At 37.7% G+C, this 27971-nt stretch overlaps 1 protein-coding gene across 1 annotated transcript; it reads left to right on the forward strand.

Annotated features, from left to right (window-relative positions):
* Positions 1 to 7063: 7063 nt before the first annotated feature.
* BUBR1 (BUB1-related (BUB1: budding uninhibited by benzymidazol 1)) lies at positions 7064 to 21640 on the forward strand. The gene is made up of 11 exons (XM_039041263.2): positions 7064 to 7363; positions 7439 to 7498; positions 7821 to 7965; positions 8053 to 8210; positions 11100 to 11181; positions 11332 to 11395; positions 11462 to 11516; positions 20688 to 20856; positions 20941 to 21023; positions 21110 to 21193; positions 21292 to 21640. Exons 1-11 carry the CDS (start codon positions 7167 to 7169, stop codon positions 21350 to 21352), a joined length of 1158 nt encoding a protein of 385 aa, XP_038897191.1. The 5' UTR covers positions 7064 to 7166; the 3' UTR covers positions 21353 to 21640.
* The last annotated feature ends 6331 nt before the right edge of the window (positions 21641 to 27971 follow it).

Raw genomic sequence — 27971 nt, forward strand, 5'->3', positions numbered from 1 at the left:
CTGCCCACTACCCACGTCCGAACGTGGAAGAATTGGTTAATTATCATATAATTAATTAATTAATTAATATAATCATATTATATTTATATCCTATAGTTTGATATCACATATCTACTATAGTATTTTCTCCTCTACTTGATATAAATCATATTTATATCTAATTTCCTTCAAATTAATGTATCTCATACATTTAGCCAATTATATCATATATAATTGAACTTCCTCTTGTCAATTTGAACATTTCAAATTAACCCAAACACTGGTTCTCGACTTTATCCAAGTTACCCAGGTGACCTAATGAACCTATGGCTCAAAGCTCCAACGGTACGTGAATAGCTGACTAAACTCTTTAGCCACGAGATCCACCATCCGTTAACTGTCAGTGATTCCACTAAAGACCAATAGCTGAACTCTTCTTACCACAGATATATTTCTGTGTTCATCGGATATAACCAATCATGAGTACGATGACCCTTCACAGATGCTCGTAAGTACAGCTGGGCCAATTTATAGTTTTTCCCTTGTAGTTACATCTCACTCCTTAAGTACCACTAATTCCTCTAATGAACAATACAACATAGTCCAACTATGTGTGAACACCTCTTTGGCCAAGAGAGGGTGTATGGCGCCACATCGTTCAAGCCCCAGAATCAGCCCTTAAGGGAGCCATCTCTCTACTTACCCCTACCTCGGGGAAGGAGTGAATTTCATCTTGTGTAGTTGAGTTCCCAGCTCTCAAATCAAACAAATTCCCAAAATGGTAGGTTTGAATCAGCAACCTGGCCATTCGCACCCATACAAATCAAAGAACCGCCCTCAATGGCAGGAGTTCCCAACTCACTCAGGATTGAGGTCATGTTACCTGTAGTCATCCTAGTGAAGTGAAGTCTCTGTCATGAACAGTGTTATATAATGAGACATTAACATTTTGTGGTCAGGTCTTATACAAACTCTTTGTATAGAATGTCTCCGCTCGCATGTTCCCAACACAAATGATCAGGATCAGACCATCTGTGACAAGTCACAACACTTGTGACCATTCCATAAAGCGGGCCGCATTCGTAGCGTTACCAGGATAGGGTTTCCCTCCTTTATCCATTTACTACATACCATTTTGGTTATCACTCAAGACATGATCCACTTGTATGTCACCACATACATGCTTGAGTCGCATACAGATAACTAGGGATTTCATGTTTATTGGTTTGTGGTAAAGCAAATAAAATAATTAACCGAGAAAAATACAAGTTGTGAAGTAAATATCATATATTAATAACACAAGTGTTCGTACATACAGTTTACAAACTACAGGACACGAGACTTTAGAGCATCAACCCCAACAAACTTAATCATGTGTATGAGATATACAGTGGATCATGCCTTAAGTGATAACTTAAAAAGGTCTATAGTATAAGAATTAATGAGGGATACCTGATCCTGGTGACATTACGGATATAGCCTACTTTGTAGAGGATTACAAGTGTTGTGAACTACTACAGATGGTAGATCTTGACCATTCATGTGGAGACATACGAGTGGGGGTGTCCTATACAAAGAATTTGTATAAGACTGAACCACGAGATGATTCGTCTCTTTATATAATGTTATTGAAACTTGAGACTTGCATCTCACCTAAACGATCATAGGTGACATGACCTTAATCCTGAGTGTTTTGGAAACTCCAACCTTTGAGGGTGATCCTTTGAATAGTATGGGTGAGAGTGGCCAGATTGTCAACTCAACAAGCTTACTTTTTTGGGGTTTTGTCTGATTTGGGAGCTGGGAACTCAGTTACACAAGATGGAATTCACTTCTTCCCTGAAGCAGAGGTAAGTAGATAGATTGCTTCCTTAAAGGTTGATTTCGAGTCTTGAATATAGTGGCCACAACTTCTCTTTGGAAGAGAGGACTCAGTCATAATAGGACTATGGCTTATGTTCATTAGAGGGATTTGGTAATTAAGGAGTTAGATGTAACTACAGGGGTATAACGATTATTGGCCGAGCTATACTTATGAGCGATCTGTGGAGGGTTATCGCATTGTTGATTGGTTGATATGAACACAAAATATATATGTAATGAGAAGAGTGCAGTTGTCGATCTTTAGTGGAGTGTCTGACAGTTAATGGATGGTGGATCTCGTGGCTAAAGAGTTTAGTTAGCTATTCACGTACCATTGGAGCTTCAAGCTATAGGTCCATAAGGTCCCCTTGGTAGCTCAATGGATTCAAGTTGAGAATCAGATCTTGGTGTTGATTTGAAATGTTCAAATTGGCAAGAGAAAATTTGATTATATATGATATGATCGGTGTGATGTATGAGATACATTTAGTGGATGATTAATGTAAATGAGATTTACATTAAGTACCATAAAATAGAAAAAGAGCTATGGTTTATATGTTTCATGAGATGAAATATTAAAATTATAGGTTATAAATATAATATGGTAAGTTGGTTATCATATATATTTATAATAATATTAATTAATGGATAATTATATCTTTTTCTCTGATAACCAATTGAGTGGGAGGTTATTGGTGGTTTTATGGTAACCGTGAGATAAAAGGAAAAATGTTTTCCTAAATTTAGGAGAATTGCTATTCTCAGAAAGACACTCACGGATTGCTGTCGAGTGGAATTGTTTCACTAAACGATAGCTGCAAGGGAGACTAAACGATCGTGGAGTGTTACTATATGATAGTTTACTCAGCTGGTCGTAGCTAAACGATCGCAGGGCATTTTCTATATGATAGGCTGCCTTCTTCTACACGATTGAGCATTCGTCTATACGGTAGACTCTTTTCATCTCCCACTTGCTCAATCGTCTACACGATTGTTATTCCTTCGATCTCTTCCTCTAACTAAGTCCACACAGAGCCCACACTTCTGGATTCTACACCGAGAATACCAAGGTAACCATCGTGGTGGTGTCCTCACTCAACTCGACTGAGTTTAAGGTTTTGAAGGCCGTTCATTGTGTGTTCTTGCTGTTCATGTGGTGGTTGTTGTTGACCGTGCTGTGTTGAGGTCGTTGTATTCGAGCGTTCGTGTATTGCTGTCTTGGAGACTGAATGAGCATTTGTGATCAAGGGATTATAAAGAATGAGTCTTCAAAGGTACGTATACTTTATCCTTTGATCTCTTCTGAAAGCACGTTGTAATTTCGTATTGTGCATGACCTGTAAGTTTCCGTTTCTCGACTGTAATTGTGTATGTTAAATTTCGAATGGAATTTAGAACGATCATTCCGCTGCTCATGAAAATTCTCATGTCTGATTTCCTTCACAAGGCACCCCTTAAAACTAACTGGAAAACAAATTAAATAAATATCTGGATAAATCAATCAAGGATTTAAATGTTTAACTTTTAAATTAAAACATAAAAAGATGAGAGTAATAAAACATAGGCGGAAACATTTGACAAGTCTCAATGGCTCGGTCACGGATTCTTCTTGTCATTCGTTGTCCTATCCTTTCCTTTACCTAAAAAAAACGTAGATTGAAGAGCAAGTATAAAAATACCCGTAAGTGACCCACTATTGGGTCCACTAGATGTACACGTTAGCCATCCTATCGAGACAAAGGTGTACATCCCAAACATAGGCATAGGTATAGGCATAAGAGGCAAACCCAAAGGCACACTTTCATAGGAAGTGATTCCAAAGAGTCACAATAACATAAACGTAGGTGGTGATCCTATGAAGACGTCGAACATACATAGTACGATAAAAATGCTAATAGTCACCATTAGTTTAACATGCAATATATAACGTCCAATTCCATTTCCAGCCATAACATTTTATAATAATCATAGTAACATAACTCATGAGTTTCTAGAACTGGCTCAATAGTTCATGCATCAGTCAATCATGACATAACATACCATCCCAATAGACACATGCTTTTTCAGTGTATTTACAATCTTAACCTCTATTTGGGGTTCGAAGGCAAACCGGTAGTAAATCACTTACTTGATACTAAGCCTAAGCAAACTAGAAATCCAAACCTTTCTTTCTCTTGAGTAAAATTCTTGAATTGGCCCCTAAAACATTAACCAAATTTAATTTCCACATCAGGACCTAATTCAATCACAAAACTAACCAAAATACATAAGAACAATTTACTTAAGGTATGCCTTAATGCAAAACCCCCTTGAAACCTCAATTAAGTAATCCAACCTGTACACAGACCATAATCAAACATTATGCTCTTAATTTACAGCACTTTTAATGCTTTAAATGGCCAAGGAACCTCAAATACTTACCTAAACCTTAATGAATTCAAACTCGAACTTGCTAGACAACACACTATTATCCTCTAAAATCTAAATCTAACATTAACAATGAGTTTGCACCAAGAATCAATGGGTATTTATGAACTCCAAGCAAAACCCACAAAACTCACCCTAAATAATGTCGAACAACTTTAATCTTGTCGGACAGCACCTCAAAAGTCTCTGTAACACCAATCTAGCATCCAAGTAAATTAAAACCCAAGGAAAAACTAGATGGGCCATCCATGAATCTCCAAGAAACCCCACAAATCACCAATAAAACTTACCCAAAACAAAATCTGGCGAGTGGCGGTGGAACGAAACGGTCGATAGAGTAGTATGGATGATGTGATTCACAGGATTAACGGCTTCGCCAAGGCTCAAATCAATAGAAAATTTAGGTATTTGTACCCTGTCGAAGTAAGGAACCATGACATATATGTTTGGAATAGATTTCATTTTGAGAGGGTTGAAAAAGCACTATCTCGTTGAAAGATTCTATATATCTGCTCTTTCTCAAGGCATTTATTTAGACAAATACTCCGTTTTTTCCTCTTTTCGGATGACAAATATTTTTTAGAATATGGAGTGTGACAACTCGCGATTCTGGACGTGAGGATTGGTGCTTTGATGGACAAAGAGAGAGACAGGGCGCGTCAACGAAGGCTAACCGATCGGAGAGAAGGAGACGACGTGACCGACTGCAGACCCACGTGAAGAGGAGAACGTTGGAGGCTCGGGAACTTGAAGAACATTGGTTAACCCCCTTTTGTTTCACACGTACAAGAGAAAGAGGGGGCTGGGGGTTCTTTTGGATTTTTTGTACGGATGGCCTCATTTGGGAGGCCTAAATGAAAAATGGCCTCCTGTAGAGAAAATAAGAGAAAACGGCCTTCTGCTTACGTTATAAACATGTGATTTTACCGATTCTCCCCTGAGATACACCCCTTGCGCTTGCCAATACGAATTTACTCGATCCTCGATGGCTCGTCACACATTCCTCAATGCATGATCATTCGATACCCAACTTCATGGTCACTCGATATGGCTACAATCGACACATGTATACTCGATCATATCAACGTCATACTTGATGCTCGATTACTTTATACTCGATTATTTTGAATTCATAACCTGTTTGAAGGTCACTCTATACCCAACTTCATGGTCACTCGATATGGCTACAATCGATACGTGTATACTCGATCATATCAACGTCATACTCAATGCTCGATTACTTTATACTCGATTATTTTGAATTCAAAACCCGTTTGAAGGTGTTTGAAGTCCATTGTTTCACCACTTCCCACGAGCTCAGACTATTCTCTCTGTTCATCCGATTATAAATCCTTCGACGATGACACCTCACACTCGAAACTCCACTATCTCTACATCAGGTAACATTCTTCTCCTTGTTTGTAGTTTAACTCGACTATCATCAGGTTACATTCTTCTCTTTTTTTGTATTTTGGCATCATTCACTCAAAACTCGACTTTCTTTGCATCATGTTCTTTGATAGGATGAAGTGTAAAGTAATCGAGCATCGAGTATGATGTTGATATGATCGAGTATACACATGTCGATTGCAGCCGTATCAAGTGACCTTTAAATGGGTTATGAATTCAAAATAATCGAGTATAAAGTAATCGAGCATTGAGTATGACATTGATATGATCGAGTGTATATGTGTCGATTGCAACCGTATCGAGTGACCATGAAGCTGAGTATCGAGTGACTGTGCATTGAGGAACGTGTGACGAGCCATCGAGTAACATGTGACGAGCCATCGAGGATCGAGTAAATTTGTATTGGCAGGCGCGAGGAGTGCATCTCAAGGGTGAATCGGTAAAATCACATCCTTATGACGTAAGCAGAAGACCACTTTCCATTACTTTCTCTACAGAAGATCATTTTTCATTTGGGCCTCCGAAATGAGGCCATCTGTACAAAAAATAAAGTTCTATTATCGTTCTTTCTTTAAAAGAAAAACCCTAAATATGTACATTTATAATAAACCCTTTAATCTGAACCCTAATTGGATTCTAATTTGAAATTAATTCCAGAATTTTAAATCTCAAAATTCCAAATCTTTTGAAATTAAAATGCAAACTTTCCAAATCTCCTCAAATATTTCAAACTCAAACCACCAACTGAATTAAATCAAATTTTTTAATATTGAATGCCTAATTTAAATTGGATTATCTTAGTCTCAATTATTCAATTTTAGTCTCAACACTCAACACATACCTAAATAATTTAAGATAATTAAAAATTACCTAAAAATTTGGGTTTTCACATTTGTATAAATAGTTTCCCATTATTTTCTTATTTATGGAAATCCCAAATAAATTATATAATACAACATAAATCATATTAAAGATAAATTAATAATACTCTATTGTCAACTAAATACCAGTGAGTAACTACAATTATGATTTATAAATATATAGTATTGAATACATTTTAAAAAATTATTTAAATTATAATTCAATTTATAAATTACTATCCAACACATACTTAAAAATATGAATATAACTCTATTTTTTATCGTGTTTCAAATTTTCGTTTTCAATTTTTCTACCAAACAAGTCGATATGCCGATAAAAAAACTTAACCAAATAAAAACTAAATCATCATGATGAACCAGCAGCCTAGCCCCTGCTTCGTGCATGCGACTACGCGAACTCCTTCGTAATATTGGGTCGGGCTTTTACGAATCCTTAGTCTTAGGCCCAATCCACTCAGCCCATTTACCTACCTGGATTTAAACAAAGGGGAGACTCGACTGTTGGAGATTCGAAATTTGAAAATTGAAATTCTTGGAGCGTTGTAGCATCTGAGAGTGAAACCTGGTTAGCAGTGACTGCGAGGAGATAGAGGAAAAGCAACAGCCATGGAAGACGCTAGGTTACAGGAATTGGACCCAGAAACCGAGTTCCTTTTCTCCAAGCGTAAGACTCAGAACGACTGGGAACTCTTCAAAGAGAACGTCAGACCACTGAAGAGGGGTCGCAATGTCAGCATCTTGAACAATGCCCTCAAATCCCATACCGATAATCATATCAAGAAATCTCTCCTTGAAAATCGAAGGTTTTCAGCTATCTGTTTCTCCTTTACGCCCATGTTACTCGTGCCCTTTTCTTTATCTGTTCATCATTCTTTCAGGAAATTGATTGAGGCTATAGACACTTACGAAGGCGACGATCCCCTGCAGCCATGGCTCGAGTGAGTGGCTGTCTAGTTTATCTATTTTTCACGTATAACTTTCAGATCTTCGTTTGACCCTACCAGATACTGAGAGTTCTCATTTTGAAAAGAACCGTTAAGATTTATTCATATTCATTCTGTTTCTTCTACTTCTTTTTTATTTTTTAACGGCTCATGAGATACCGATCCACGAACTGCTAACGAATATATTGGACATTCACCTCTCGAATTTTTCCTAACCTCTGATTTGCTAAACTAATTGAAATTTGCATCTCATTCTTGTTCGAGCATTATATTCTGGTTCCCTCGTGTTTTTTACACACAAAACCTACTTGTTAAGGTGTATTAAATGGGTTCAAGAAGCATATCCAGCTGGTGGTGATTTCTCCGGACTTGTTTTGATATACGAACATTGTGTGCGGACTTTTTGGCATTCAGATCGCTACAAGGAAGATCTCCGTTATTTGAAAGTGTGGCTGGATTATGTGAGCCTGATCCCTTTTTCTATTCCTCTTTTTTCACTACTATATTCGAACTTGGGGTCTTTGCTGATTGATGACTAAATGCTGCAGGCTGAAAATTGTTTCGACGCTGAAGTCATATTCAATTTTCTGCATGCAAATGTAATTGGGACGACACATTCTGCATATTACATATCGTATGCTCTGCATTTGGAGTCTAAGGCTAAAACAAAGGCTGCAAACGACATATTTAATCTTGGTATTTCAAGGTGAGTTTCAATTTGGTATCTTTGGAATTTCTTATTGAATTGGATCATAATTCTTTCTTGTTTATTCGGCTGCCTAGATTAATTGGTACACTAAGCCAAGAACAAGTTAGCGTGTGTTTTTCTGATTGAGAAAAAAATGTGCTGTAAAATTCTGAGCTCTTGGCATTTAAAAAAAAAAAAAAATTAACGGACATACAAAAACCAAGCACGCATAAAAGGGAACTCCCTTTACAAGAAAGGACTCTAGCTATATAAAATCATATCAATAGAATAATAACAAAAAACCTTTGAAATCGAAGCCCAATGGAAAACATGAAAGTGAACAAGGGACCATAATTCTCTAGAATCTCTCTCAACCTCTCTAAATAACCTGCTATTCCTTTCACCCCACAACACCTAAATAACAGCAAAAATGCTACCAAGTTAGAGAAAATGACCTCTCTCCCCAAACAGTAGATTGAGGAAGAACTCCTTGATCATATCCTTGACATCTCTATGACGAGCACACATCATGCCAAACATCTGGAAATAAAAAGAGCACCAGACATAGTCCGTGAACTCACATATGGTCCAAGTCTTTCTCTGCCTTTCGACAAAGAATACAACAAAAAAGTCCAATCAACAATGACATCTTCCTTACAAGCCTATCCAACATGCTAATACGACCATGAAGAACCTGCAAAGTGAAAAATCTCACATTTCTAGGAACCTTAGTCCTCCACAGTGACAAAAAGACTCACTCACCAAAAGGAGAAGGATCAACCAAACACTAGAAGAAAGGCTTACACGAGGGCCTTTCCAAAGGATTGGGGCTCCAAACTCTAACATCTCTCCTCCCAAGACGAAAGGGGTGGCTCTTAAGAAGAGAAAGGAGAGCAACCACATCCGTTGTTTTCCTATTGGAAAGAGCACAACGGAACCCGAAGGAAAATGAGCAAGAGCTCTCTGTCCACACTAGAAAATTAGTCACAAAAGGATTTTAAAAAGAAAATAAATGATACAACTGGGGAAATAACCTACAGAGAGGTCTCTTCCCCACCCACCGATCTTTCTAAAAATATGTCTCTCTCCTTTCCCCCACCACACATTGGACCCAAAGAACAAAAGCAGAGAGCTTTTTTGAAATGTCTTTCTAAAAATTTCAGTAAGTGCCTTTAGCGAACTGCTCGAAAGTATACGGGCCATGTTTACCAACAATAATCTTACGCCATAGAAAATTGGGCTCAGAGGAAAAGCATCACAACCATTTGGCTAAAAAAGCTTTGTTACAAATCCTAAGGTTCCCAATTTCTAAACCCCCCAAAGAAACCAGTTTTTCAATAACCTCCCATCTAATTAAGTGTGAGTCTTTTTCCCTTTTCCTTCATATATCCCTTCCCAAAGGAAGTTAGCATCAATCTCTTCAAACGCTTACACACCTCACCCGGGGATCTAAAGCAAGAAAATAAATAAACTCAAATGCCACTCAAGACGAACTTAATCAGGGTAAGACGACCCCGCTTTAGAAAATAAACTCTTCTTCCAAGAGGCTAATCTACTACGAACTTTGTCCACCTTGGGATCCCACAAGGAAACACACTTTGGATTACTCCCGAGAGGAAGGCCAAGGTAAGAAGAGGGAAGGCTCCCAACCTCATAACCAATCAACTTAGTCCACCTTCTAATCTTATCCCCCTCACTATTGATATCCAAGACACAACACTTCCCCCTGTTAATCTTCAATCCCCACATCTCCTCAAAGAAGGTAAGAACGTGATTCAACATCAAGAACAAATTAACATTACTAAAGCAAAAGAAAAGAGTCATTAACAAATTGGAGATGGGAAAGGGCCACCCTATTCTTACCCACCTCCAAGGGCTCAATGACATTACCTATGATACACTTACTCACCATTCTACTGAGGACGACCACTACAAGGAGAAAAAGAAAGAGAGAAAGAGGCTTGCCTCAGACCTCTCGACATCGTCACTTTATCCCTAGAGCTTCCGTTGATTAGAAAGGAGTAGCTCACATTCTTCAGGCATCCCCACATCCACATATGCCACTTATAACCAAAACCTTTCCTATCCAAAACCTAATCCAGGAAGTTCCAATCCATGTGATCATAAGCTTTTTCAAAATCGATCTTAAAAAGCACCCCTTCCTTCTTTCTAGCTCTATAGTCCTCAATTGCCTCATTAGCAATAGGGGCTTGATCCAAAATTTGCCTCTATGCCACAATAGCCCCTTGCGGTTCCAAGATAGTCGATGGAAGCACCCAATTTAGTCTATTTGCCAACACTTTTGCAAGAATTTTGTACACAGTCGTAATAAGACTAATCGGTTTAAAGTCCTTAACCCTAGTCACTGTTCCTTCTTTGGGATCAAACAACATAGGTTTCTGATAAGGACTATTCAAGATCCCCCTTTCTTAAGCATCTTATTGCATGTATAAACTGAAAGTGACAAAAAAAAAGTGGGATTTTTATAAGATAATAACCATTACAGTACCAATACTTCTATGCATTAGTTTTGATACTGGGTTTGCTAACAATTTATTTATGTTTGATTCATACTTTTGTGCGGTTAATTTAGTGGAAGAAGTGAGATTGTATCTTTCTATGGTAGATTTGGCTCGTTTGGTTTGAACCAAACATAATATATAAACAAGATAGAAGTTAGTTGTTGTTTCCTTCCTTCTTTCCTTTTTCCCCTCCAATAATGCCATGATGGTTTTGATTCCAAAAAATTAATATGGATGAATTGCTGTATTTTTGTTTTGAGATATTACGTCTTAGCTTGTATTTCTTCCATTACAAAAATAGTTAACTCCCTTTATAATTTCTTTAAAAAATTTCATTACCATGCATTTTCTGGTACAGTTGTAATTTAACTCTTTTGATGTGTAGGAATGCTCAACCGATAGATAAATTGAAGGATGCTTATAGAATGTTTCTTACACGCTCAATGCAAAGACCAAAAGCAGCTGAAGTAAGCAAGTTTTTGGATAGAATTTAGCACAATTCATTTTACCACTAACCGAACTTACATGTTGGATCATTATAAAACTCAGATATATTTAACTATTTAGGTATAATGTAGATCAATCATTTGACTATTCAGTGTACCTGTTTTGTATAGGAGTCGGTGGAAAAATGCTTACCAGTTCGTAGCTTTGGAACTGTACTTTCCAATCCTGAGCACCGTACGTTCAATTGCCTTTATTTTCATTCTAAAAGTTTTCACTGTCTTAGGCATTCATCTGTTGCAGGGCTGCATACAATGGGCAATTTCCAGCCGTCCAGGAAAAACATGAAACCAGAAAGGTGAGTTGTAACAACCCCACTTTCTAGGACTACTAAAAAGAGAATCGCTACTGCATGCATGCATAAATATTCTCAGCGAAGAAAATAAAGTAAATTAAAGAAAATAATCATAATCTTAATCTGCATTAAATATATGAAAAAAATGTTCTAACATATCTCAAAATCTTAAATTGTTCAACCCGGGCATCCTTTTTAACAAGAAACAATTTATATAAAAAAAAAGAATAAATAAATAGATAAATAAATTAATTAAATTATGATAAATCCATGAATGGATAAAAACACAACATGCGAAAATATAAACAGTCAAATGCGGAAGCGAATTCTGGTTCCTTTGGCACTGTCACGGATTCCTCTTGTCAGTCGCCCGAGTGTCCTTGCCTTTACCTGAAAAAATTAAGGATAAAGGTTGAGTATAAAATACTCAGTAAGTGATCCCATTATCGGGATCAGACTATGCATCCATGAGCAAAGAAACATCCATGAGCAAAGAAAAACAATAAAAATTAGCCCGTGGCTCATACAGTTACATCGCTTTTTGATGACGAAAGTAAAACCAAAAGACGTACTATCTTGCCTTGAAACGCATGTCTAGCGACCCGTAGGCACACCGTCAAACATGATAATAACATGAACGTGAACCCGTCGACCCACGCTTGTCTAGCGGCCCGTAGGCACACCGTCAAACATAATAATAACATGAACGTTAACCTGTCGGTTCACGCATGTCTAGTGGCCCGTAGGCACACTGTCAAAATATGAAACATGAAAATAAAAGTAACATGAACATAAACCTGTCGGCTCACGCATGTCTAGCGGCCCGTAGGCACACCGTCAAACATGATAATAACATGAACGTTAACATGTCGGTTCACGCATGTCTAGTGGCCCGTAGGCACACTGTCAAACATAGTAATAACACGTGTCAAAGCAAGACAATAAACCGCTTTACTGGTCTATTCATGCATCACATACATAATATCAGTACTGATCATAATTTTAACATGCTCATAATACTTGCAACCACCATGCAACTAGCAAAACATAATATCAAACAAAATCATGCTCCAGAGTCAACCAAGTAACTTGATAGGTCTAATCTAGACCGCCTGGCACGAAGGCACCAGTAATAGTATCACTTACCTCAACTTGGTCACAAAAGTCCACGCAAATAATTCCTTAAAACCTTTTGAAAACTTGAATTAACCCAAAGTTGTGGCTTGATCCAAGACAAATTCCAAAACTTGATTCAAGTAACCAATCTGATCAAGAATTAATTCCAAAATCAATAACTTATTTTTTTTTTCTACTATTACTCTCAATCCAAAAGAATAACCAACCAGTTTACACAAAACTTACCAAAACTGAAACTCTTCGATGAAGAGAATGGTCCTTTCTTTGTTAGCAACACCTCGAAATCTAAATCCTGAAAGTCGACACAATGGGTAACACTAAAATCGTTTCCAACACCAAGAGGCACTTTAATGAAGAGAATGGTCCTTTCTTTGTTGCGGCGGCGACGGAACGGCGAGGCTGGCGGCGTGCGGCGTTGACGGAACGACGAGGTGAGGCTGTTTGCAACGGCGCTGGCGAGGAGGTCACGGTGAGGTGAGGTTGCTTGCGGCGGCTAGGGCTGGAAGGAAAAAAAAAAGAAGAAGGAGAGAAAGGGGGGCTGCGTGCGTGTGGAGAGAGATAGAAAAAGAAAATTTACTTTTTTTTTTTTCCCTTTTCTCTTTTCTTTAACCTTCCCATAAATATATTATATAACCAAATTAAACTCTTCTTTTTCCTTTAAAAAAACAAATTCCTTAATTATCTTCCAAAATATATATATATATATATTATATATATTTTTCTTTTCCTAAAAAAAAAAAGAATCTAATACAAATTATTTCCATAGATAACCAAATCTCTCAAAATAAGCCAAAATAAAACTCAATTAATTCCAAATAATTAAATCATATTTTAGTTTAGCCCAAAAACATAAATCTCATATAATTTATCCAAGTAGCCAACAATAACAAAAAAAAACTTAATTACAAAATAAAAATCAGGATGTTACATTCTACCTCTCTTAAGAAACTTTCGAGACTTTCGTCCTCGAAAGTTCTAATCCTGAAAAAGCTCGGGATAATGCATTCTCATGTCGTCCTCCCGCTCCCACGTTGCTTCCTCGAACTGGCGATTTCGCCAAAGAACCTTCACTAAAGCTATCTTCTTGTTGCGCAAAACTTTCACTTCCCTGGCTAGGATTCGAATGGGCTCTTCTTCATAGCTCAGGTTCTCATTTAAATGCAAAGGCTCATAATCTTCAACATGAGATGAGTCTGCTACGTACTTCCTCAACATGGAAATATGAAAAACATTGTGAACTGCAGAAAGAGATGGGGGCAAGGCCAGTCGGTATGCTACAGGGCCAACCCGCTCCAAGATCTCAAATAGCCCGATGAAACGAGGGTTCAACTTATCCTTTTTGCCAACCTCAACACTCCTTTCATAGGTGCCACTTTCAGAAACACCTTTTTCCACCTACCTCAAACTCCAGGTCCTTACGCCTAACGTTAGCATAACTCTTTTGCCTGCTTTGAGCCGTCAACATTCGGGCCTTAATCTTCTGTATTGCCTCGTTCGTGGTTTGTACTAACTCAGGTCTTAGTAATTTTCACTCACCAACCTCATCCCAGCATACGGGTGACCTATGACACTTCCCATAAAGGGCCTCAAACGGCGACATACCAATGGTTACCTGATAACTATTATTATAGGCAAACTCTATCAAATGTAGGTGAGAGTCCCAACTCCCTGCAAACTCTAGTGCACAAGCACGTAACATATCCTCCAGGGTCTGGTTCAAACGCTCAGTTTGACCGTCAGTTTGTGGGTGAAAAGCCGTACTGAAATCCAAACGTATACCCAATGCTGCCTGAAGGCTCTCCCAAAAGCTGGAGGTAAATCGAGGGTCCCTATCAGATACGATGGACACTGGTACCCCGTGCAATCTTACCACTTCTTTCATATACAACTGGGCCCACCTACTCACTGGATATGTAGACTTACCTGGAATAAAGTGTGCCAGCTTGGTAAGTCTATCCACTATAACCCAAATTACTATAAAACCCTTCACCGTTCGCAGTAAACCTACAATGAAATCCATCGAGACATGCTCCCACTTCCATTTCGGTATGCTCAAAGGTTGCAACAAACCTGCTGGCTTTTGTCTTGGGGCCTTTACCTGCTGACACACCAAGCACTTACTGACAAACTCTGCTATCTCCACTTTCATGTTATTCCACCAATAGCAACGTTTTAGGTCTTGGTACATTTTGGTATTGCCAGGATGTATTGAAAATGGGAAGTTATGAGCTTCCCATAACAGATCATTCTTGAGGTCACTATCTGCTGGAACACATAAACGTCTTCGAAAAGTAAGACCATTATCTGCTGACAAGGAGAACTCACCACCCTGTCCTGTCTTCACTTGTTGCGCTACTTCAACTAAGTAAGGATCACTGCTTTGAGCAATAATGATCCTTTGCCTTAAACTTGGTTGTACTGACAATTGTGCTAACTTCACAGATACTTCTCTTACCACCACTGCTATCTCAGCCCGCTCAAGGTCCTTACATAAACGACTCTGTTTGGTGATAAGGGCTGCTGAATGGGCTACCTTCCTACTTAGAGTATCCGCCACTACATTTGCCTTTCCTGGGTGGTACAGAATCTCGCAATCATAAACCTTCACTAGCTCCAACCATCTACGCTGCCTCATGTTTAGCTTCTTCTGAGTGAAGAAGTATTTTAAACTCTTGTGGTCGGTGAAAATCTGTATCTTCTCGCCTTACAAGTAGTGCCTCCAGATTTTTAAAGCAAAAACAACAGCTGCCAACTCTAAATCATGTGTGGGATAATTCAGTTCATGGTTCTTTAATTGGCGGGAGGCATAAGCAACTACCTTATCTTGTTGCATCAACACGCACCCCAAACCTCTCTTGGAGGTGTCACTGTAAATAACAAAACCACCTGTTCCATCTGGAATGGTGAGAATTAGGGCCGTAATCAACCTTTGCTTGAGATCTTGGAAACTATCCTCACAAACCTTACTCCAAATAAAGGAAGCTCATTTTCTTGTCAACCGGGTCAGAGGGGTGGCTATACGGGAAAAGTCCTTCACAAAACGACGATAATAGCCCGCCAACCCCAAAAAACTACGTACCTCTCCAACTGTGGTAGGACGAGACCAACTCGTGACTGCCTCGATCTTTGCAGGATCAACAGATACACCTTCCTTGGACACCACATGCCCTAGAAAGGACACCTGCTTTAACCAGAACTCGCACTTGGAAAACTTAGCATATAACTGTTGCGCCCTTAAGGTCTCTAGAACCTTTCGCAAATGTTCCTCGTGCTTCGCCTCTGTCTTGGAGTAAACCAAAATGTCATCTATGAAGACTATCACGAAGATGTCAAGAAATTCCTTAAACACCCTGTTCATCAGGTCCATGAATACTGCCAGAGCGTTCGTCAACCCAAATGACATCATGACGAACTCATAATGCCCATACCTCGAACGAAAAGCTGTCTTGGGAATATCACTATCCTTTATCCTTAGACCGAAAATCAATCTTAGAAAACACTGTAGCTCCCTGCAACTGATCAAACAAATCATCAATCCTGGGAAACAAATCATCAATCTTAGAAAACTTATTTTTGATAGTCACCTTGTTTAGTTCCATGTAGTCAATGCAGAGCCGTAATGACCCATCTTTCTTTTTCACAAACAGCACCAGCGCACCCCTAGGGGACACACTAGGGCGTATGAAATCCTTATCCAACAACTCTTGCAACTGGATTTTGAGTTCCTTCAGTTCTGTTGGGGCCATCCTGTACGGAGCTTTCGAGATAGGAGTTGTGCCTGGCTCCAACTCGATAGCAAAGTCTATCTCCCGATGCGGCGGCAGACCTGGGAGTTCTTCTGGAAAGACATCCGGGTAGTCACGTACTACTGGCTCTGAGGTCAAGGAGACTTCAGGCTCTCTAGTGTTGATGACACTAGTTAAGATACTCCAGGTACCCTGGTTAAGCAACCTCTGGGCTTTCATGGCAGAAATCACTTTGGGCAGGACCACGGTCCTCGCCTCTTTAAATTTATAGCTGGCTCTCGTGGGAGGGTTAAAGATCACCTCCTTACGAGAGCAGTCTATACTGGCATGGTTAGCAGCTAGCCAATCCATTCCCAAAATCACATCAAAATCCCGCATATCCAAGACTACTAAAGTCACATCTAGGGTATGACTCGCTACTTCAATCTGACATGCTTTTATCTTCTCCTTTGTTAACATAATTTCTCCAGACGGAGTGGAAACCGACAACACAAAGTGTAAAGGCTCTAGTTCTAACATGGCATGCTTAACAAACAGCGATGATGCCCCAAGATTGGGAGCGTACCTGTCACAACAGTGCCTGTTTTCTCGACCTCCTGCTGAGTGGTAGAGTAAACACGACCTTGTTGATGCTGGGGCCCACCCGAACTCCTCTGATCACGGCCTACAAACTGGTTCCCAAGACCGAACGTGCCTCTAGCAGGACATCTATCTACCGAGTGCCCCTCCTGCTTGCAATGAAAACAAACTCTGGTGCCTGCCAAACATCGACCCCAGTGACGTCGTCCACACGAGCTACACACCGGTCGCATCCTCTCCACCGTACCCGTCTCGGCAGCCTGCTGCCTAAAATGACGAAGCGATCTGTCTGAACCTTGAACCTTCTGATGGGGGTGTGGCTCGAAAGCCTTTTGATCTGCCTTCCTCTTTTGACCTGAGGAAGGTCCCACCCCGAATACTCGTGAAAACTCATCTCCTGACTGTGGGTTCACCTCGGCTGCCAGACGAAGTGCCTCAGCATGAGTGGTTGGTTTGAATGCTCGCACGATACCTCGTATACTGTCTTTTAGGCCTTGAACGAACCTTTCTGCTCTCATGGCTTCCGTGGCGACCAACTCCGGGGCAAAACGGGATAAGGCGTCAAACTCTTGGTCATACTCCTCCATTGACATGTGTCCCTGCCTCAGCTCCAAGAACTCCCTTTGCTTATTGTACCTTAGGTTGGCCGAGAAGTACTTCATGTAAAATCGCTCCTTAAACTGCTCCTAAGCCACTGGATCCCTTCCTACACCCAACATCCTTTCTGCCGACTGCCACTAGATCTGAGCCTTGTCGGTAAGCATAAAAACGACACATTGCACCTTCTGGTCTTCTGGGCATTTCATATAACGAAAAATCGTTTCAATCGAGGATATCCATAATTCTGCGTTGGTAGGGTCCTTTAGTGACCCATTGAAGGTGCTGGGATTATACTTCCTGAAATCTCGCAAATGTTTGGCCTCCACCGAAAGGCCTGACATGCTTTGGTTCTGAATCATGTTCCGAGTCTGGACTTGCGGCACTTGTTCCTGTGGTGGTGGTGTCTGATGGAACTGGGCAAACTGAACCAGTCATTCGTCCAGCATGTCCTTTACCTTATCCAACACAACTGATGTAACTGCTTCCTCAATAGTGGCTGCCCAATCAGTAACCTCTACTGGAGCGACGGGGGTGGGTTGCGTCTGTGACGACATGGCCGTGTGCTGAGCGCTACTTTGTGTCTGGGTTCGCGGCCACCCTGACCTTGAGGGGTCCCTAGGCGGCAAGAAATCCTCTGGTATCGGAGGGTCCTGAACTTGTGCATCTTGAACTTGTGGATCCTCATCATGAGGATCTTGATCCTGAACTGATGGATTTTGCTCTACAGGAACACGCTCCTTTCCGGTAACCCTATGACTGCCTCTTCCCCTAACACGAACTATTTTCCTGACAGTTATTTGCAACCACCCCTTAGCTACTTTCCTTACTAGCACAAAACACATCAATTGCAATCATAAATGCTATTAACTCGTGTGCGTATTATTCTAAATACTTTTCATAAAGACATACCTGGCAACGACGAAGAATCCGTTTTGCCAAAGGAACAATCTGGACTTACATAATAAGTCAGTCTATAGAACCCCAAAACACGGGTTCTAATACCAACTATAACAACCCCACTTTCTAGGACTACTAAAAAGGGAATCGCTACTGCATGCATGCATAAATATTCTCATTGAAGAAAATAAAGTAAATTAAAGAAAATAATCATAATCTTAATCTGCATGAAATATATAAAAAAAAATGTTCTAACATATCTCAAAATCTTAAATTGTTCAACCCGGCATCCTTTTTAACAAGAAACAATTTATAAAAAAATAAATAGATAAATAAATTAATTAAATTATGATAAATCCATGAATGGATAAAAACACAACATGCGAAAATATAAACAGTCAAATGCGGAAGCGAATTTTGGTTCCTTTGGCACTGTCACGAATTCCTCTTGTCAGTCGCTCGAGTGTCCTTGCCCTTACCTGAAAAAAATAAGGATAAAGGTTGAGTATAAAATACTCAGTAAGTGATCCCATTACCGGGATCAGACTATGCATCCATGAGCAAAGAAAAAAAATAAAAATTAGCCCGTGGCTCATACAGTTACATCGGTTTTTGATGACGAAAGGAAAACCAAAAGACGTACTATCTTGCCTTGAAATGCATGTTTAGCAGCCTGTCGGCACATTGTCAAACATGATAATAACATGAATGTGAACCCGTCGACCCACGCATGTCTTGTGGCCCGTAGGCACACCTGTCAAACATAATAATAACATGAACGTTAACTTGTCGGTTCACGCATGTCTAGCGGCTCATAGGCACACCGTCAAAACATGAAACATGAAAATAAATGTAACATGAACGTAAACCTGTCGGCTCACGCATGTCTAGCGGCCCGTAGGCACACCGTCAAACATGATAATAACATGAACGTTAACCTGTCGGTTCACGCATGTCTAGCGGCCCGTAGGCACACCGTCAAACATAGTAATAACACGTGTTTGCAAGACAATAAACTGCTCTACTGGTCTATTCATGCATGCACGAAGGCACTAGTAATAGTATCACTTACCTCAACTTGGTCACAAAAGTCCACGCAAATAATTCCTTAAAACCTTTGGAAAACTTGAATCAACCCAAAGTTGTGGCTTGATCCAAGACAAATTCCAAAACTTGATTCAAGTAGCCAATCTGATCAAGAATTAATTCCAAAATCAATAACTTATTTTTTTTTCTACTATTACTCTCAATCCAAAAGAACAACCAACAAGTTTACACAAAGCTTACCCAAACTGAAACTCTTCGATGAAGAGAATGGTCCTTTCTTTGTTAGCAACGCATCGAAATCTAAATCTTGAAAGTCGATACAATGGGTAACACTAAAATCGTTTCCAACACCAAGAGGCACTTTAAAAAGACTCAACACCAAATCTTGCCCAAAACAATCCAAACTTACCCAATCTCAAAAAGGCAGTGGCGGGTGAACGGTGGCAAAAGCAAAACTGGACGGCGGAACTGACGTCGGCGAGGCGAGCGGCGAGATAGCAATGCTTGCGGCAGCGACGGAACGACGAGGCTGGCGGCGCTACTTGTGGTGTCGACGGAATGGCGAGGTGAGGCTGTTTGCAACGACACTGGCGAGGAGGTCACGGTGAGGTGAGGTTGCTTGCGGTGGCTAGGGTTGGAAGGAAAAAAAAAAAAAGAGAGAAAGAGGGGTTGTGTGCGTGTGGAGAGAAAAAGAAAATTTACTTTTTTTCTTTTTTCCTTTCCACAAATATATATATAACCAAATTAAACTCTTCTTTCTTTTCCCTTAAAAAAATAAATTCCTTAATTATCTCCCAAAATATATTTATATACTTACATATATATTTTCCTTTTCCTAAAAAAAAAAAAAAGAATCTAATACACATTTAATTATCTCCATAGATAACCAAATCTCTCAAAATAAGCCAAAATAAAACTCAATTAAGTCCAAATAATTAAATCATATTTTAGTTTAACCTAAAAACATAAATCTCATATAATTTATACAAGTATTCAACAATAACAAAAAAAACTTAATTACAAAATAAAAATCAGGACAAAAGTTGCTTTGTTAATTGTTACTAATACTTGTTTTTTTCTTTTTTGGTTTTTTTATTTTGGGGGGGGAAGCCTGAATCTCGCTTCTTATTGTTTCTCTCCTTTTGACATTATTGCAATTCAATGATAGGTCATATCTAGCTCCAATTGATGTTTATGATGATTCAAAAATCGCGATTACTTCATGCCATGATCCAGATGTGTCAAAGACACATTTGAATTCTTGGACAATACTGGGGAATCGAAGGGAGAGAAATAAAGAAAACAATGCGTTTCCTTCCAAATGGACTTCCCACAAGGTTTTACTATGGCATCAGTATGCAAAATTTTACTGGATTTGATAGTTTTTAAGTTTGTAATACCCTCAACGCTTCTCTTATCAGATACCACAAAGGGTTGGATCCAGAGTTGGGGGGCCGAGTGCAGGTGCACCCTTAGAGGTGTTTGTGGACGAAGAATGTGAAGAGTAAGCTCACACATTTTTTATTCACAGTTAGTTAATCAAGAGGCACGAGTTCATTAACTTCACATCAATTCCTTCTCTTTTCATAGGGCGGCGCATAATTTGGAGCATGATGAAGGTGGAAAGTCTTCAACCACACACCTTAGGCAGGTTGATGGACGTGATTGTAAAAGGTGAGAATTCATTACCACAATATTTCTTGTGCTCTCTTTTGCATGAGGTTGATGTAGATTTGGCACTTTTTTTTTTTTTTTAAATGTTTAATAAACAGGGAAACAGACTTGCTGAGGCAAAATCCATTGCGCAATTTCCCTTCTAACAGCTTCCGATGATCAAACAATCATTCAGCTTTGTTTGTTGTAAATTGTGATATTTCGACTTGAATATTGCGTGTTTGGGTCAATTGCTAAGAAATTGTGTCCAAGTTCTCTGCCTAGAAAAATAGAGGGAAAAAAACTTTTGTTTTTAATGTTCCATAAATGGGGAAATAGACTTGCTGAGGCAGAATCCATTGCATAATTTTCCTTCCAATAGCTTCTGATGATCAAACAATCATTCAGCTTTGTTGTAAATTGTAATATTTCGACTTGAATATCGTTTGTTGGTTCATTGCTAAGAAATTGCGCCCAGGTTCTCCGCCTAGAAAAACAGTTTTTTTTTTTAAAAAAAAAAATAAATTTAATGGACCTATCTTGGTTTTGAGTTTGTCAACGCCTGCGTTTATTGTTTTTTTTTAAAGAACATAATTAGTCTTTTATTCATTATTTACTTGTTCTAGTTTTGGGTTTTTGGTTGTTCCTGAAAACAACTTTGTTTTCTTGGTAGTTGATTGAATATGGCTTTCAATATTCTTTAGTTGGAGTAATTTGAACGAGGTAGGTTCAACGTGAACGATTGTTTTCTACGATTGGATGTTTGAGAATTATTGTTTCACCATACATCCAAACGGTTTTGAGTCGACTACATTTAATACTTTTTTAGGAAATCGTAAAAAATAGCACGTTTAGATTTTCATCTTAAGAAACTAACACATTTTTTGAAAACTCGTAAATAGTTTCCTTCGGTCCATCTGGAATGAGATCGACCATTGAGAATTAATTAAAAAATCAAAATTTTTAACTTATCGATTGTTTTGGATCTTTTTATGTCTCGTTTGATTATACGTCGAGATTTTCTTATGTAATCTTCTCAAATCTTATATTATTTTTAAATTTTCTTTAAATTTGGTTATGTTTACTAAATATTATATCAAATTATTACGTAAATTTTCAAATCTTTGGCATAATTTATGTTTTTACAATTATATGAATTTTCAAAATCCTAAGGATTTTCTAATTATCAAAATAAATCTTCCAAATTGATTTAAATTTTTAAATAAATTTTGAGAAAGATCAAATTTTTCGAAAAAATGGAAAAGATTTGGGATATACATAGAATCTTGCCGTTAATTTTGTTTGAGATTCTATCGAGAAAATTCAAATATATGAGTTTCGGTGTTAGTTATGTTTAAGATTTCATCGAGAAAGCTCAAATATATAGAATTTCGTATTATTTTGTCTGGGATTAACATCGAAATGTACATAATCTCAATGTATAATTTGGTAAGATGTATTGAGAAAGACCCAAATAGTCGATAAGTTGGGAAAAGTTATTTTTTTTAACTAAAATCTTGTGATCGATCTCGCTCGAGATGGACCGAGAAAAACTATTTTTACGAGTTTTAAAAAAAGATGTTATTTTGTAAGGTAAAAACTTAAACGTGCTATTTCTGACAAATTTCCTATTTTTTTTTCTCTTTAGTTGTGTGTTAGAACGACAACAATATTCGATAATTTTTTCTTTAGTTGTAGTATGAAAGGTCACTAAGTCGTGTTTTAATTGAAAGTTTTGATATTTTATTATGTGAATAAGTAGAAGCATTGTTTTGATCCTTATTGAAATATTGGCTCACTGACATGCGTTGAGTTGAATTGGTAATTTAAAAATTACTAACTCAATTGTTTGGTCCACCAACTTAAAATGTTGATAGAGTTGAGTTTGTTATTTTTTAATCAACTCAATCTAACTCTCACTCCCTCAAATGTTACTATGGTAATAAATCTGGTAATCACCTTCATGTGGCCAACTTCAACGATCAACTTCAACAACCACCTTCGACGATAACTGAGGTCACCTCCAACAAAAATTTCAGCAAGGTCTACCTTCGATGGGGTCAACATACTCTTATTCAAGCTTCTTTGTCTAACTTGTTCGCTTATTACTTATCTCTTTATCATGCTCTTTCTGACATCATTAAGAGGTTGGAAAAGTTGATTCGTGATTTCTTTTGGGAGGGGGTTTATGGTGAGGTTGAGATGCATGTTATGAATTGGGAGATCACCAACGCTCTAAATTGATGGGTGATATCCATATTGGCAATTTTCAGCATCGGAATTTAGCTATCTTAGCTAAATGGGTTTGGAGTTTTCGACATGAAAAAGATGCCTTGTGGAGAAAGCTTATTGTGACTAAATATTATACCCCTCTTTTATATGGCCGACTATTATTTGTGGATATTCTAAATCTCCTTGACAGTTTATTTGCCATACTATTGAATTAGTGGCTAACTGTACCCAAATTCGGCTTGGTACTGATACATCTATTTCTTTTTGGAAGGATTCTTGACTTAGTTGTGATGCTTTTTATACTATTTTTCCTCATTTGTTTTGCCTTACTCGTTTTCTTGGTATTAAAATGGTTGATGTGTGGATTGGGGAACATGAGGCTTGAGATTTGCGCCTTCGTCGTACTCTCAATGATTTATAAACTCTTGAATGAGCTTCTTTGTCTCAATTATTATTTCTAGTCAGCTTCCGTCTTTCTCCTGACACTTGGATTTAGGCTTTTGATCATTCTTCATCATTCTCTGTTAAATCTCGCATGGATGATTTGATGAGTACTGTTGATCCTCATGTCATGGAAGTTTATTAAGCTATTCGGATGGATCGTTTTCAAAATTTCCTTATGAGAACTAAGCCTTGATGTTATTAATACTGTTGATCATCTCCAATGTATATGACTATCTCTCTATCTTGGTATCACATGTCTCGTAAGCATTCAAAATCTACTGCTAATCTTTCTGTGCATTTCCCATAAGGCATTGTGCTTTTGACATATCATGTTGTAAGCTTTTGGTTGGTCAACGATTTTTTCTCATAATATATGATATTCTTGCTTCTCTGTTGGTTGGTCATCCATTTCATGGTACTAAGAAAACCCTTTGGCTGTCTTTTTTACGAGCTTTCTTCTGGACATTGTGGGGTGAGGGCAATAAACATCTTTTTCGAGACCCTTCTTTCAGCTTTGATCACTTTATAGATTTAGTTCTATCTATTGGGTTGTATTGGTGCAAATCTAAGCAACCACTTAAACATTTGAGTCATTCTTATTTAGTTTCCAATTAAATTTCTCTTTTGTAATCACTTTCAGGTATTTTTGGATCTCCCCTTCAATGAAATGTTTCATATACCAATTCAGACCATTAGTTTCCATGAAAAATCACATTCGATGACAAACTCCAATGAAAACTAGCATCGATGATCAACTCTAACAATGACCACCTTTGGCAATCAACTCAGGTGAACAACTCCAATCACCGACTCCGTTGATTATCTCCATATATATCAGTTTAAAAAGACTTATGTTTGAAGTTTAAAGAGATTCTATAAAAGGGGAAGGGCTTATCTTTCTCTTATTGGTCGTTTCATCTTGTGTCTCTTCCTTCCTTTTTTCACTTGAGGTAACAATGATTACAATCTCTTCTTCTCTAGTATCATTTATTGGAATAAATAATACATGACTTTTTGTTTACGGTAGCATCCTTGTATTTTTTTAATTTATTCGTTTAGGGTTCCATCTTTGATATTAAAAAAAATCCAATGTTATAAAGTTTTTATTTTTTTTTATTTTTTTTAAATTTCCACGAGCTATATAATTAACTCAAATGATATAACCTTGGATGGCACTTCGTTTAGGGCCGCATCCTTGGTTTTCTTTTTGTTTTTTGTTTTTTTGCTTTCTATATATATATAGGCTTGAGTCTTGGATTAAGATCTCTTCTTATTGAATAATTAACTTTGGATTTTTCCCAATATTTTATAATGTTATGCAAAATACAAAATGAAATAAAAGTTTGTTGTATTAATTAACAAGAAAATGTTTATTACAAATCGACAAGCTTTAGGGCGTAAAGCCCAAGAGTTGCACCATTCGAATCACAATCCAGGCACTGATCAAGACATTCATCGATTCGACAGAATGAACCACGATCTAGGGTACGTGCTTCAAACATTCACATAGCTTTGTAGTTTTATAATTTTACCTATATTTTATAATCCTAGAAAAATATGAAAATAACATGTCTCGTATTATTTAATCTATTGTTTCTAATTTTCAAAACCTTCGCTTATTTCTCTTCAAACAAACTTTTAACAAAGAGTGAGCATGATATACCGAAAAATTGAGCCGACCGACCAAATCAAAAGTGGTTGATCGAAGAAGAGGAGAGGGTCATTCAGAATCGGTTTGGGAAGAATGCAAACCAACAATTTAAAGAATAAAACCTATTGACGGTATGTCTGCGCTCCTGGATGATTGAGATCGATTTAAACATTTACTAAACTGACCATAGTTGGTTCGATGGCGGATTGGTCAAAAAACTAACTCCAACTGACCACTGCACACTCCTACTTATAACAAGTGGCGAGTGAAAGAATTGAAGAATAAAGAAAGGGGGAAGTTCACTTATATCATATAGTAGAGGGAGATGCTAATTTTCCGATCAACAGGATGAGAAATCTGACTCAATCTTGATCATACATGATTTTCTTCCCTTTTCTAGTCAATTTAGTTTTGGCGAGAATGTATTCCACACTTTGCTTGCATCCTATTCTTGCCCCTTTTACCATATCACATCGAAATTTATCATCTTATACATTTACTATTTTCGTTTGTAGATAATAGTAAACATAATTAAATATTAGTCAATGAATCGTTACAACTCTACAAGTTGAGACATATCTTTATCTATACGTAAAGATAAGATTTAAACTTCAAATCTCTCTTTAAGGGGGCATTTGGTGGGCGATAAAAACAGAAAGTTGAGTTGGTAGTTATTATCTGGAGAATTAAATTATCTGCAGAGTTAAATTGTTTGTGTTTGGAGTGAGAGTTGAGTTGGTAATTATTGTTTGTGTTTGAATTGCTAAGTTAAGTTGAATTAAGTCTGAAAATTTGTTTTGGGGTGCAGAGGTGAGTTGAGTTGGGTATCTAGTATAATTTATGTAAATGAAATTGGTTATACTTTTATTATTTTTTGTTTGCTTTTTTTACTTTGTTATTGTTGATTAATTTTCAACTATACACCTGTTTTCTCAACTCTTTTATGACAATAACCGTAAAAACTCTAATTTTTTCCAATTTGTAAAACATAATAGATTCTTTTCAACGTATTCTTTTTAAAAAACTGTAAAAACTCTATTCTTTTCACAAAATACATGTTATATTGCAATAAAATCAACATTCTTCATTCTATTTGACAATGATTTTTTAACCCTCAATTACTTATATATATATATATATATATATAAACTCGCTAACTTAACATTATTATAAAAAAATTAACATGTTGTACACATAAACATTGAATAACTCAATAACTTTATAGTTTATGTTTATATAATATGTATCGTCTATGTCAAATTGAAATTGTTCATAGAATATTTACACTTCATTTCATAATGATGTTGAGAATGGTATGTATAGTAAAGTTACATTCTTTTGAACATCATAAAAATAATATTAAACGACCGAAAATGTGGTCGTTCCAAAAAACAAATTCACAAAATATATATTTTAGGTTGAAATATTAGTTGATCAATCTAATGGGTCCAAACAAGTAGGTGGATGCAATACCACTTATGTGCCTCTTCTGGTACAACGAGGAAGAGGTCCGTCTTTTGTATGTCCATACCAATTATATCAATTAGGTCGCATCTATCATTAGCAATTAGTCTTTCAATTCCAAATATGGCCTGAACTACTTCCTTTTGATGTCCAAATTCTAGCTCGTGTTTCTCCGTTTGCCACGCAATGAGTTTGTTTATATGGCTCCGTTGATACATTTGCTCTGCCCCATATCTGGTACAACTACTTTCCCCATGGACATATCTACTTGATCTTTTTCCATTGTATCCTTTGGCAATTGGGTTTATTTATTACCTGGGGTATGGTATTCCTGTGATCCTAGCTGAACTCGTCCTCTATTTTCCTAAACAAATTTGACGCCATCACCATCGGGGGCTCGCAGGACTGACTGGTTGCCTTGTCCTTCCCAAATACATTTGATAGTTCATCATAATGGGTTCTACAAACCCCTCGCATTGGGATGACTCTGCATTGGTACATAAAAGCAATATTATAATTTATACGAAAACAGGTGTGGTGTACATTGTTCACTTTTTTTTTAACTTACTCGAACCCAGACGTCAAAGTTCTCCTTGTCCCTCTGAACGCATTTGAACTCCTCGTTCCACTTGAACCCTGATTGATTTAACATCTCTGTTATTGTCAAGTATTGTTTCTTCAAACTCTTAATCTTGAATTTAATATTCTGGTTTGGACCACACCTGGGCAACTTGTCCTCTATCATTCGCTCCAAGTGCAGTAGATATCCTGGCTGAAATATCTCATTGTCGGATTTCCAACCAAACTCCACCAAAAGAGACTAGGGCATTTACCAACCTAGCGTCATCAACTTTCGTCCATGTGTGTTTCGATATTTTTCCATCACCTGCCTGAAAATAACCTTTGAGGACTCTGAGCGAAAACATGAAGATCGTCCCAATTTTATTTTATAGAATCATAAAATACATAATACAAATTATGCAGTGAAATTAAATTTATAACATGCCG

This window comes from Benincasa hispida, chromosome 9 (genome assembly GCF_027475165.1).
Source record: "Benincasa hispida cultivar pf3 chromosome 9, pf3_genome.v1.1, whole genome shotgun sequence".
NCBI classification, from domain to species: domain Eukaryota; kingdom Viridiplantae; phylum Streptophyta; class Magnoliopsida; order Cucurbitales; family Cucurbitaceae; genus Benincasa; species Benincasa hispida.

Excerpts from the sequence above, each read along its gene's own strand:
- BUBR1 (XM_039041263.2), top strand. The coding sequence starts at position 7,167 with ATGGAAGACGCTAGGTTACAGGAATTGGACCCAGAAACCGAGTTCCTT. Across the intron at positions 8,211-11,099 it reads TTTAATCTTGGTATTTCAAG|GAATGCTCAACCGATAGATA; the intron begins GTGAGTTTCAAT and ends TTTGATGTGTAG. Across the intron at positions 11,517-20,687 it reads AAAAACATGAAACCAGAAAG|GTCATATCTAGCTCCAATTG; the intron begins GTGAGTTGTAAC and ends ATTCAATGATAG.